This window comes from Melospiza georgiana, chromosome 6 (genome assembly GCF_028018845.1).
Source record: "Melospiza georgiana isolate bMelGeo1 chromosome 6, bMelGeo1.pri, whole genome shotgun sequence".
In the NCBI taxonomy this organism is placed as follows: Eukaryota; Metazoa; Chordata; class Aves; order Passeriformes; family Passerellidae; genus Melospiza; species Melospiza georgiana.
In genome coordinates this window covers 4,829,959-4,842,996 of record NC_080435.1, presented here as the reverse complement: position 1 = coordinate 4,842,996, position 13,038 = coordinate 4,829,959, and the positions used below count along the sequence as shown (strand labels likewise).

The 13,038-nt window shown below is 38.4% G+C and overlaps 1 protein-coding gene across 1 annotated transcript in view; it reads right to left on the bottom strand.

Annotated features, from left to right (window-relative positions):
* Positions 1-13,038, bottom strand: part of LOC131084472 (cytosolic phospholipase A2 epsilon-like) — a 32,617-nt gene that overhangs the window by 3,695 nt on the left and 15,884 nt on the right. Inside the window, exons 7-17 of the mRNA XM_058025998.1 lie at positions 10,912-10,954; positions 10,393-10,456; positions 8,995-9,137; positions 8,758-8,847; positions 7,982-8,019; positions 6,221-6,356; positions 4,207-4,343; positions 2,829-3,051; positions 1,791-1,905; positions 948-1,085; positions 568-675 (exon numbers count right to left, since the gene is read on the bottom strand). Coding sequence (XP_057881981.1) covers positions 568-675; positions 948-1,085; positions 1,791-1,905; positions 2,829-3,051; positions 4,207-4,343; positions 6,221-6,356; positions 7,982-8,019; positions 8,758-8,847; positions 8,995-9,137; positions 10,393-10,456; positions 10,912-10,954 — 1,235 coding nt within the window. The remainder of the gene's footprint in view (positions 1-567; positions 676-947; positions 1,086-1,790; positions 1,906-2,828; positions 3,052-4,206; positions 4,344-6,220; positions 6,357-7,981; positions 8,020-8,757; positions 8,848-8,994; positions 9,138-10,392; positions 10,457-10,911; positions 10,955-13,038) is intronic.

Below are 13,038 nucleotides of genomic sequence, written 5' to 3'. Positions count from 1 at the left end.
CCACTCTAAGCTTTCTCAAATGATGCCCACCTCTACTGTAGCATGTGGTGGAGGAGAGAGAGCAGTCTCAAAATATACAGGAGACCTGTCAACAGGACACCTTCAAAATGCATGTGAGTGTCACCCAGCCTCAGCATCAAGTAAATTAGGAGACCAGTCACTACAGGTTCCCTGTGCAGTTAACAGCAAGAGCAAGCTTTCCCCGTGGGTAGTTCAGTGGAGAAATCAGCCCTCTGCAAGAGCCATTTCTCTACCATGTTATTACTGGCCAAGGAGGACCATATCCTAATTTAACAATCTCAAGATATGTTTTTGATACAACATGATTTCTATATATCTGAAAGAGACTGGGTTTGTGTCTGTATGACCTTCAGGAAAAGGTACAGCTTTTACACAACTTTTCCAAAGAAGAGCAATTTAGTTTTAAATTAGGCAGAAAAAAATTCTTAGTTGTCATCTCTGCTTTTCTTTCCTCATCTTTTACTCTCTGACAGCATTTCTTTATGCATGACACATCTTCACAAAACATAAACAATATACCAGTGGTGCAAAATTTTAAAATCTCACCTATATCTTTTACTCTGTCTCTGGTCCATCTGCACCAGAAATCTTCTGAATCAGCAGCCAAATTCCAGACATACATCACATCTATGGAAAATATACTACTCCACATGCCTATAACAGGAAAGAGGAATAGAAGCTGATTGATGGAGTGGCCTCGGAAGAATCTTAATTGATACATACCTTCAGTTCTTCCCATTGGATACTTCCTTTCTGTCTGTACAGATGCCTTTGTGGGCATACTTCATGAGTACATCCTTGCTAGTGTAAACTCACACCTGCTCAACCTGTCTGCCGGTGTATTCCCAGTGGTGTCCACCACAGACCATGTGCTCACCCTTACCAGCTCTCTCCAGTAGACCACCTTTCCCCAAGGCAACATTCACCTTGCATATAGCAGATCCGGGTCTCTGAGAGCTTCTTCACCATCCTTCCCATAAAGAATTGACTTCCAAAGTGCTCTGCGCGAATAGACGCTCCGTACTTCAGCAGACCAACTTCATAAGGAGTGAACTCCAGCCACTCTATGGCAACAACAGCCAGACCATGAAAAGGGAAACATGTTAGACAACATGTTAGATGATACTAAACAGAAGAGTTCCAGGAAGAAAACCCAATGAGAAAGATGCTGGCTAGTTGACAGCATGCCATTCACCAGCCATGGCTGTGTCTGTATTGCCGACAGTACTGATGCCATGAGGTCCTTCCACACTGGGGCAGGGCAGTTCCAGGCTGTGACAGAGCAACCTCCAGAAAAAAAAAGCCGTGGTCCGAATGAAACCACAGGCATTCCCTTAACAGACTTAATCTTACCCCAAAGTATGTGTTGCTCATGCATAACTTGTTGCCTTTAGAGCTCTAGGGACAGAGAGCTTGGCATTCACTTGGTGTCATGTTCTTAGCTGCTCATGTTAAATGCTGCGCAAACTAATAGAGGAAATAGTGATTTACCTGACATTGGTCCCAAAAATTCAAAACCTTTTCTTTAATTGTTCAAAATAAGACCAAATGGAACCATATAAGAATTTGTTTCATTCCAAGGCTTTTATGATAGGATAAATTGTGACTTTGACATCTTGAATCTGAAAATTTATTGACTTTTGGGTAGGGTTTATTTGCAATTAGAATGAAAATACTATTGCATTATTAAAGCTGTTTATATCCACATCATCTTAGTTTAGACCATTTAAATTATAAATTTGTTAAGAAATGTAGATCATAACCATTACCTCTGAATGCCTGGGCACTATAGTTGGACTTGAGGTTGATGGCCACATAGATGGGCAGCGGGTTCTGGCCATTATCCACTGCCTGACGCTGGTCCGAGAGTCTGTGCTCATCTTTCTGGTTTTGATTTAAAAGGGTAAATGGAATGAGGTGTAAAACAACTTGCATTTCAAATAATATAATGTGAATTATCAGCCCTATCCAGCCTTATCTAAGTTCTCCTTTCCATTCCCAGGTAACTGGATTGTTCTGAAATATCTGTCATGGGATATTCCAAACTTGGCAAGTATCCCATAAGAAGCAGCTACACCTTATATGGGTTCTCAGATTTTGAGATATGCAGAGAAGTTGATTGTAGATTCAGTCAGGAAAAAAAAAAACAAAACCAACAACAAACCAGTTCCAGGAAAAATCATGCAGCTAAGTGAAAGGTAAAGTTCTTTCCTTGGCTAGGTCTTGGAAAAGAATTTTAAGATATTCTGCAAATATATACATATTCAAGAATATATGCTATTGCACATGACAATTTAAAACTTTATTGTATAAACTTCAACCAAAAGGAAACTGTTTAAGATACACTATTTTTAAATTAACAAAACTTCTTAAAACTGGGTGCCATATTTAGAAAATGGTCTTTCTCACCATGTGAACCATATGCAGTCTATACCTAGGTCACTTTATAAATGCATATCATAATTTATGCTGGAGAAGCAAATTAATTCAAATTTTTAAGTGCCTCTTATAGTCAGAATATTTTATGTCCAAAATGATTTATTTACAATTCAAAATACTTTTTCTCAGGATACTTCTCTATTTAAGGGGAAAGAACGCCTTTAACTGCTATGACATGGCTCCTTCAGTTCAAGGTCAAGCTCCCTTTAAATCTAGAGCAGTGTTTTAATAATGGAACTGAATATCATATTTAATCAACTGCTAAACTAATTATTTGCATCAGTATTAGTGAATGGCATGCAGGATTTATTTTCTTCTCCACTGTAGCTCTAGAAGCTCTGCAATTATGTGAAAGAAAGGAGCAATACCTTATCATGTAGCATGGATTCAATGACGAGACCCCAAAGGTCTATGAAAGAAGTGTTATGTCCTTCTTTAGTCCTCTCCATCAGGTCATTGTAATAGTACTTCAGACAATCCAAAGAAAAACAGCAGATCTTGGATTTGGTTACTTGCTTGCGAGCTTCCTTGATTGCATCCTCCAGATATTTTTGTGACCAATTAGCATCTTCATATAAGTTTGCCATGGTCCTGAAGAAATGTTAGTAGAAAATAATGAAAGAGGCATAATGCTGTGGTTTGCTTTCAGAAAACAGATGTGCAACCTATTTGCCTGTTTCTTAATTGTTATGGGGTTCACACTTAAAAAACACTCATTTTAGGAGCAAACAAAACCTCCAAGTTTTCCTGGTTTGGATGTTTTAAAATGGGCTCAAGAATTACCTTGAAATTCAAGGGAGAAAAGAAACCAAGACCCGAGGTTTTCAAATTCAAAGGTTCTGCAAGTATTCATCTAATCTATTTCTTGGAAGGTAGGGAGTATTTTAGGGACCAGTCACTACTACTCTGCTCTGGTCCTGCATTTGTTCCCATATATCTGCTAATGACTTCTGCCACCAAGAAAACTTGGCAGTTTTGGGCATGTCCTTGTATGACCATTCTTACTTGTCCCTTGAAATCCTAACACAGGTAGATTCAGATCTCCACATATATACAGAGAAGTTAAAAGAAAAACCTACCATTGAAGTTTGGACTTACATAAAGTGACCCATAACTCAGTGAAAAAAAGCTCTCCGCTTCCAAACAGGTGTAGAGGATTGGGGTACCTAGAACCTACTTGATTAAATACTTCGGTTATTTTAACTATGGCATCATCTGCTCTATGCCCACTGGGAGAAGAGAGCACTTCACAACAAACCACTGTATCTGCAGTCTCTCCAAGGTGAGTAACTTGATATCATTTGTTGGCCTTTTGTGACAATATTAATTCCTCTAGCCCCAAATACATCTTTTACCAGAGGGAGATGCACTGTAAATCCAAAATGGAAGTGAGAATAACCAGCAAATGGCAGGCATAAATTCTTCTTCCCATCTTTCTTCAATTTCCAGTCTAAAGACAAATTTATTGTATTTAGTCTAAGGTACAACTGATATAATATGAAAAGGGAATAGAGCATTTAGATGAAGATATTAGGCATAGACCGAGTCAGCGAGCTGACAAAAGCAGTTGATGAGTGTGATGATTGATCTCTTACTCAGTATGTTTTGCTTCCTTGCTCCAGGTGGACAGAGAGTGGGCAGAACAGAAATGCTTTTGCCTTGCTAAGTGCCATGTAAGCTAACAGTATTGTACGGAGTCAACATATTGAGCAGAGAACACACAAAGCTTGTTTGCGTCCCTCTCACCATGTGGTCCCCGACAGGCCCCCGATGTAGGAAATGCAGTCCAAGAGGTTGAGTTTCTGGAGGCCCAGCAGGCTGCCATACATCGCTGTGAGGGATCGCGTTCCGCCCCCGGTGGTTGTGATGGCCACCACTGGCACCTGGTCAACACAGCAAGGCAGAAGGAGCAAAAGCTGTGCATGAGTTAGATACAAACAGCCCTTACTGCAGAAAGCAGATAGCAGGTCACGGGCATTGATACAAGCAGGGATGCTGCTTGGGATGGAAAGGATGTGATTGCTGCAGAGGGTTTGTTTGCCACCACCTGACTGCTGCAAGAAGGAAGGCTTATGTCTTACCCTCTCTGATGGGGTGAGAAGGTGTTTACTTAACATACAACTGGAAATCAACCTCACCACCCTGGAATTTTTCTCAAAGTGTATTATTAGCAGCTGTCACAGAAAAAAACACAAGATTTACCACACTGGTGCAGGTTAGGGATCCATGATTCTGCCTCTAACAATGACCAGTGTCACACAGGAATGTGCAGCACCCTGTAATCAGCCAGACCACACAATAGCCAAAGTCTTCCTGGCCCCCGGCCATCAATTACTTTATGTCCTGAAGCACAGTCATTGATAGGGTTTCCCCCTCCATGAGCCAAGTGTAATTGAAGAGACAGACTATTCTTCTCCTTATCTTTTCCTGATCTAGTACACCCTCTGCTTCCGTTAGCAACCAGAGTGTGGATGCTTACACACCCCATGGAAAATGTCTATTTATACCTTTCAAGTATTAGCTTCTAATTTGATAAAGGAATCTGTGTTCCAAAGTCAATGAATAGAGCCTGAAGGAAATAATTCTCCTCCTCTATGAAAAGAACAAAAGCTCAGAAAAGGGAGAAAACAGATGTTCTTTGTACCATAAACTCTTTTTAAATATAGGAAATTTTATAAAATAATGAGGAAAATCTCATAATATTAGCTAAAGTCAGAATAAACTCCAGAAATTATATTCTGGGGTTTACATTTTCTAACGTATTTTTTATAAGTTAAAATACTAATGATTTTTTTTCAGTTCAAATATAAGTCAGCTAATTAAGTAGAGGGGATATTTCCCCATATTTCTGAAGTTAAACACATGAATAGGAGAGCCACAGTAATTAGGCCTTTCAGAAAAGAGTTTTCTGTGTGTGGGGAACCTCTCAGACAGCTTGTAAAAATGGTTGAAAATGTTCTTTTCAGCTTTGTTGAAAACTTTGTTTCCTGTATTATTCTCTGTCCTGAAATCCAAATTAATATTTTTGAATCATATTTTCCACAGCACTCTTTTTTTTTTTTAACTGTCAGCTGAAGAGTGTCCTTTCTGTTGGTATGTGTCTACTTTTCTGATTGTCAGCAACCCAGTTAGGCATCAGCAGTTGCAAAGCTTATGACCCAATTACAGGGCAGGAACAGGGTCTAGAGTGATACAGCTAAACTTACAAACAGCTATTTCATCAACAACTCAGTGATACTGTAAGATCCACTCTTCTTTGCCAGATTGATAGCTTTATTCTATCCCTCATTTTTCCCAACAATACAGCTAATTTTGCTGCAGAAACCACTCCAAGAATTTTCATTCAGATGTCTGTGAAAATTTTTCCTTCTTCCTCAACGCCCTTTACACACATGCCATGGCCACCACCTCATCTCTATGTTAAGGCCCTCTATTTTGCAAGCAGCATTGCCCAGATGTTCCATGTCTGCCCACTATAAACTTTTCTCCTGAGATCCATGAGCAATATCCAGAATAAACAGGAATGGGCTGTTTGAGGAGCTGCTCAGAAGTTTTTGGCTCCATAAAGACATTATCCTGCCTCCCTCACTCTGCTACATGAACAGGCCACAGCTTCTCTTGCTCATGCCTTGCCCTAGGTGACCATGCCTAGCCCACACCAGCAGGACTAATTACACTGGGATTTTATTTGTTGTTTGAACTTGTAAGCCAGGCCTTGATCCCCCGAGAGCAGTTGCTACCAGGGATTGCATTGGCTTGCCTCATGCTCTTTCAGATCCTCTTCCAAATTAAGAATCTTTTTCAGAGCAGCAGCAACATATTTCTTCCTTTTCCGCAGGAAGTTCTGCTCCTCCCTGCACAGGCTAAACCCCAAGCGCACATCCAGGTCTCCTGAGCTGGAACAGACAATGGGACAAATCAATGCACACATCATTTATAGCTGATTTCAAGATCTGTAGGGCAGGTAATAAAAAAAAATCATCTGTAAAATAAGTTATTTCCAAGTCTGCGTATTGATAAAGGAAAGAAGGAAAACAAAACCACCCCATTTCTACTGCCAGCAAGAAACAGCAGTGTGGATGAAGAGGAGTTTCCAAGGTACTGTAGATCTCTTGTGAACATGGACAAAAAGACAAGACACGCAAGTCAGGGAAAGACCACCAAAAGGAGTAAATTCAGAAGTATTTTTTTCTGCACCCATTCCTGTTTATCACTATGACATCCTGGAAAATTCAAGTGATGACATTATCACTTGTTCTCGGGTTTTGACAATCCACTACCAGCATTTAAAGTGAGAGTTCTAATGAGTTATGTGATGAAGCTTGAGCTGCAGGGCAAACATCACCCCCAGCTCAGTCTTGGGAATTCCAGCCTTTCACCTGTGTCCTGAACATATTCCTAGATAAGTATTCACAAGCTTCGTCCTGCAATAATACAAGAATATCCATCGCTTTCTTTTTCACATGCGCAGACACATGAAATTTTGTCCCTTGAAAAATGTGAAGCAAAAGAAAATTCAGAAAAAAAGGTGGAAATCCAATCAAATTGCAGCTAATGTTATGTGCCTACAGCAACATAAATACACTTATTACTGAGAATAACACTAAATATTGACCAAATCTTCTGGATCACATCACCCTCTGGTGGCTGCAAACTCTGTCCGGAAAATAATTTTCACCAATATTTCACAAATACGAATGCTTCAAGGATTAATGCTGCTAACCTTTCTTCTCCAGCAAATTTGATTTATCACACAGTGTAATTTTGAAAAGAGAATAAGGTCAAATGATTTACCTTACGAGAAACCCAACTCTTTGAGCAGTATATTAACATTTTTTTCTTGCTCCCTTTCTATATGTGTGCCTGTTAAATGTACAAGTCAGATATTTGTTATGGGCTGAGGTTGTACAGGTAGCTCTCCATTTACACAAAGTTTTCTTGTGCTGTGAAAATCCACACACCTTCCTTCTGTATCTCATCCCACACGGGGATGAGATGGGGGTGCTGGCTGTGAACCATAGGAAGTTCTCAGCTCTACCATAAAATGTCACTGTCTTCAATTTTACCTTTCACTGGTGCAATTCTGTCCCTGCAAATGGGTTGGCAGAGGTGCAGCTGGTCAGGTCTCAGCTCCCATTCTGCCCAGTGAAGCAGAAGGGGCAGAAGCCAGGCTACCCTATGTTTGTTTTGGTGATTTGGCAAAGTTAGAGACTGCTAAAGGTTATTTCACCCCATGTGCAGATCTTGGCATAAACGGGGAATAAAACAATAAGTGAATGGCACAGTTTTATTCATGTGTGAGAACAAAAGGCATAAAACCAACGAATTTACTCTGAATGAAGGCTCACAGACTCCTGCAGAATGCACAGTGCTGTAAGTGCAGCAGGCTTGCACTTACCTTGGGCACCAGTGAGCACAGCACTCACACAGTACGTGTTCATCTCTGCACCTATCACAGAAAAAGCCTACAGAACTAGTTTACAGCAGTCCTGGGGGCCAGGACTAAAAGAGGCTATCTTACCATTTTCTTGCTGTCAAGCACAAGTGAAATGAATTATCCTGGAAAATGAGAAAGGTAAAGGTAATTACTACCAAATTTTAAAACATTCCTTCTCTTCAATGCTCTGACCGAGAGAGGTGGTTCTCAAATAATAAATCACATGGCTAAGGACATTATTTTTATACAATTAACCAAAGCCTCACTCCCTGCCCTGGAATCAAATTTTCGCTTCTCTAATAGGCCTGTATGTGTTTGGGGCAGGTAGTGTGCCACAAGCTTGCATGTTTACACCACTTCCCAGTTTGCACATTTAGAAGGGGCAACAAGAATGAAAAAAGTTACCTTATCAAATTTAAAAAAAAAAAAAAAACCCAAAAAAAAAAACCCACAAAAACTCACAACAGCACCCCCGATATCATTATTAAGACAAACTAAAATCTGAATTAAGCTCATAATCTGGATGGGTCTTTTTTCAGTTCTTCGCTTGTATCACCCCAATATAAAAAAAAAAAATGTGGTTTTGAACAAATGTACATTTTACAGTAATTCCTTGTTCCTTGAAACCACTTAATTCTAACAGTAGGATGCAGGTTTGCAATGACTGTTGTATTATTAAAATTATTGTTAACACGTTCTTCCTCAAAGTTGAATATAGTAACCTTAAATTTTGTTAACATTTCTAATGAATAGCTGTATAATTTCATACAGTGATTTTGTTTACTTGGTAACTTTATTTCTAGCAGGACAATATTAAGGATATTTTAAATTACGTATTTAAAAAGGTTCACAGCACTCACCTCTTCTAGTGTTATTTCCTTCTGTAAAGGGAGTGAATTCAGGGGAAAAGAAAGGACCCCAGGTTTCTCTGTTTCATTTCCATCAGCCAGCTGAAAAAATGTAAAAAAGCAAAACACATAAAAGGTTTATCATCTCTTGAACTTCTCCACTCAGAAACCTAGTTCAGTTTACTGGTTCTATTAATATTTTGTTCTAATTTCATTTGAGTAATAATAACAAACAGAAGGAGAACTTACTTCTTCTGGTAATATGATATCCAGTCTTGTCTGCTCATTTATGATGCAGTGAAATATGATTATATGAAGGCTGGGGCCAGAGTCCAGCAAAATCTTCTGGCTTCCTTCATGTGATCCTTTCACTGTAAATGTAAGCTCTGGGTCTAAGCGGAGAGGCAAGGAACAAACAGGAATTTAAATATTACAAGCAAGCAAACATAACTAATTTAAAAACCCAATCTTCACTTTTTGTTGAATTTTCCTTACACCACAATGACTAAGTAGACTTCAGGTGGCAAAAACAGACTGAAAACTGAGCTAAAATATCTTGGTGAATCTACATAAATAATGAATGTACAGAATTCAGAGATTTTTAAAATACTATAGCTTTCTATTTGTTAGATGCTTTCCATGAATAAATTAAACCAAGATTTGGATTTAGAGGAGTGTCAGAGGCATTTTGGATTATTCATGTTGCATAAAAGTCATTTATTTGATGTCAGTCTGTTCTGGTTCATAGTAAACATTTTATAATATTAAGACTCACAAATAAATCTATAAACCCACAACTCAATCAGGCTACTTGGCATGTGCCCCCACATCACAAAACTGAAACAAGCAGCAGGCTGAGTTTCTTGTACAGAAAATCCTTTATGTTTACAGAGAGGTCATATGCTGTTCTCCTGCAAGATCAGGGCCAAGAGACATATAATTTTAGGTCACTAACCTTTCCTTCCTCTGTTACATCTCAGTCTGAAACTTCCTATAATGCAACTTAGTCATTGCCACCATTTTCTTCATAGAAGTCAATTTTCCATTCACAAATTAACTCAGAACAGTCATGAGGTTTTGAGGTTTTCCCCCAGGAACAGCATTACACAAGCTACAGTTCATTTAAATCAACTTAAAAAGAATCCTGTTGTATTTGTTAGAGTTATATTTTATAGACAAAGTACTGTTTTGGTGAGTCTATGGTAGCAGAGAGCTTCCCTGCAATTTGCCAAGACCCCTTTGATGCAACTTTGCATTTGAACTTAGGTTTATTTTTTTTATTAAGGCACCAAAGGGATAAGATTCCTACATATTACTTATGAGATAATTTTTAAAGATCCCACTTAGAAAAAAATTGTTTTGAACAAACAATAAATAAAAAGAATTAACCTCATTTTTCCAAGTTTTTCAGTCCAGTATACCTGCCTCTATTTTTGCATCAGTTTAAAATTTTCCTCATAACTAAGCACTCGATGAGCTTGAATTTTGACAGATACAATCTTTCTGCAAGGTGGGGCATGGCAAACCTAAGTATTATATGACACAGATAGAGCAATGTACACAAGGGATTATTAATTTTTTTCAACATCTGATATAATGGCTGAATCACAACACAAGAACAATAGGCTAATGAAGCAATAACCTCACTTGTGGATTGCTGCTTCAGCTTCCCTGTATCCACTCTAACCTCCAAACAGGAAACCTCACGTGCCTGCAGCAAGAGAGGATGAATAATGATTGAGAGAAGTGCAAATGCCATTGCAAGTGATTCATACTGTTCCCAACCAACCCCTCTGGTTGATCAATGAGCAAGACAATTATTATCTATTACTATGTCTTCAGATAACACGAGGACAATAATGATATGGTATTTCTTTCCAAAACTGAAATAAAGAGAAACAACTCATGAACTGCTTGAACTTAGAGAGACAATTAAGCAAAGAAGATGAGCCCTATTCAAAATAATGAGTGTATTAACATATGGAACTATTTTTATGAGCATTGTAACACTTTCTTCATTAACTCCTGATAGTTCTGAGCCTATCATTTATAGAAGAAAGTAGGCAGCAGTACTGGGTTTGGGACACAGCTCAAAGTTTCCAGAGTTAGAAACATGAATATTTGTTATTCAGACACAAGAAAGATCACAATAAATATGTACTTTACCACTAGTACTCCATTCGTAATAATGCCATCTGGGTAATCCAGACTGAAAAAAAAAAAAAAAAAGAAGATAATGTCACAGGTGGAAAAGCTCAGACAAATATTTAAGTCTATGGTTAACACATTAGTTCTTACATGACTTTGACATTTCTGACTTTAACATTCTCACTCAAAAATACTTTAAAGCTTAGGATTAGCTGATGAGCTGAGTTGCAGTTTTTTCCATCCACTCAGAATATGAAGCTGGATTTACACTCCTGTGGTCTTAACCATTTGCTTCAGTAAACCATGCAATAAATACTGGTATGAGACATACTGATTTTGAGGACAGCTGCAGTTAAATCCATCTTGATTCTTTTGAGCATTACACAGTTTTACCCAGGTTTTTGTCTAATACAACAGCCTAGCTTTTCAAAATTTATAAAAAAATTTCCCTAATGGCAGGAAAAATTGTATTTACCTTTATGAAGTGATCTGCAAATCACACATGAGATTGTAATAGATCACTGTACGTATAGATGTGTTTCCACATCTAAGAGCAGGGATGAATTCACATACTGCGGCCAACAATTTCTATATTCTAAAATATTTTCCATCAGAAATATCAGGCAGTGTCTCATTAAGGATATCTCACAATTTACCATTTCGTTAAATTACAGATGTAAATTCAAATAATCTCTCAAGAACTGAGATGGCTCCAAAGGGAATATGTACATATGTATGGACTATTGACAAGGACTGAGCACTGACTCCTCAATCTGCTGCAGAGAGTATGAGCTGTCTATTCAGACTTTACAAGCCATGGATTACACATTTGGAGTTCTCATATAGTTCTATACTTGATATATGTATTTTATCTCAGCTGAAACCAAACAATATAATTCCTTTAAAATTAGATGAATGACATTGTTTTTATCCACTTAAAGAGAAAACAATTAGATTTAAGTATAAACACACATGATAGCATTCACTCAAAATTGAAAAGTTCATAAACAGTTTTAAGTTTTGTTTCCAAGTCAGTATTTTCTTTAAGAGAATATCAATATTTCCTTTAAGAGAAAAACATGAACTGGCTAAATACACTGCAGAAAATTCAGGAAAAACTTTCAATTATAAAAAACATCAACAACAAACTCAAGCAAACACCTCTGGTCAAAAATCCACAATCATAAACTTTAAAATTTTGTAAATTTTTTGGAAATGTATTTCTAAAGAGTTCAAAGAACGTTGGTCAGGAATTGGTGAAAATATACTCAGTGTTTCCATCTCTATACAGGTAAATGTGTGCAAGCACCACTCCAGTTTTGTTTCAGACACAAATTTTTGTTCTTAATTACTATTTTGTAGTCAAATAGCTCTAACATTACATGACATAGGGTGCCACCATCCTCAAATAACTCATTAAAAATCAAGGAAAACAAGAAACAGCATGACAGATATTTGAAGACCTCAGCCTGCATAGCCTGGTGAAATGAAAATTCACAGACAGGTGAAGATATCTGTTCATGGAGGTAAACATTCAGTAAAGTGTAGTGTTATTTGAGTTGCTGGTATCAGCAAAGGGTAAAGTTAGGTTCAAGGAGGTGCAAGGCATGGCCTTCAAACAGGGTGGGAGACCCTGCATTGTTTTGCAGAACGGAGCAGAGCTTGCAAGAAGAACCCCTGGGAAGAACCAGGACACCTCAGTCATGAAGGACCAATGGCTGAGATGTCTCTGTTGGGTTGTCACCTCTGCTGCCACCCCTGTAAGGAAGCCCAGCTGCTGGTACTTGTTAGTATGGTGGACCTGGTAGTCCATACCTTTGTTTTAAGAAAAGCAAGGGCACTCATCTTTCTCTGAATCTTAGGAAATCAGCTGTGGCTAGAAACATAGCTGAGCTGGGTGCAGAAGAGCTCAGGTTGACAGGGATCTTTGAATATTTTGCCTACCTTTGGAGCACTGAATAAGTTCCACTAGTTGGGATTAGCTGGTAATTTCTCTGATAACTAACCTGCTATTAGACAGCTCTCATCACACAGAGTTATGTTCCTGTTCTCTTCTCCATCACAGTTTGTGATTTGAGGGCTTTTTTTATTGCAGGCCTCAGTTTCACTAGGAGAACTAGGAGTATATTATGACCTGTAGCAGGG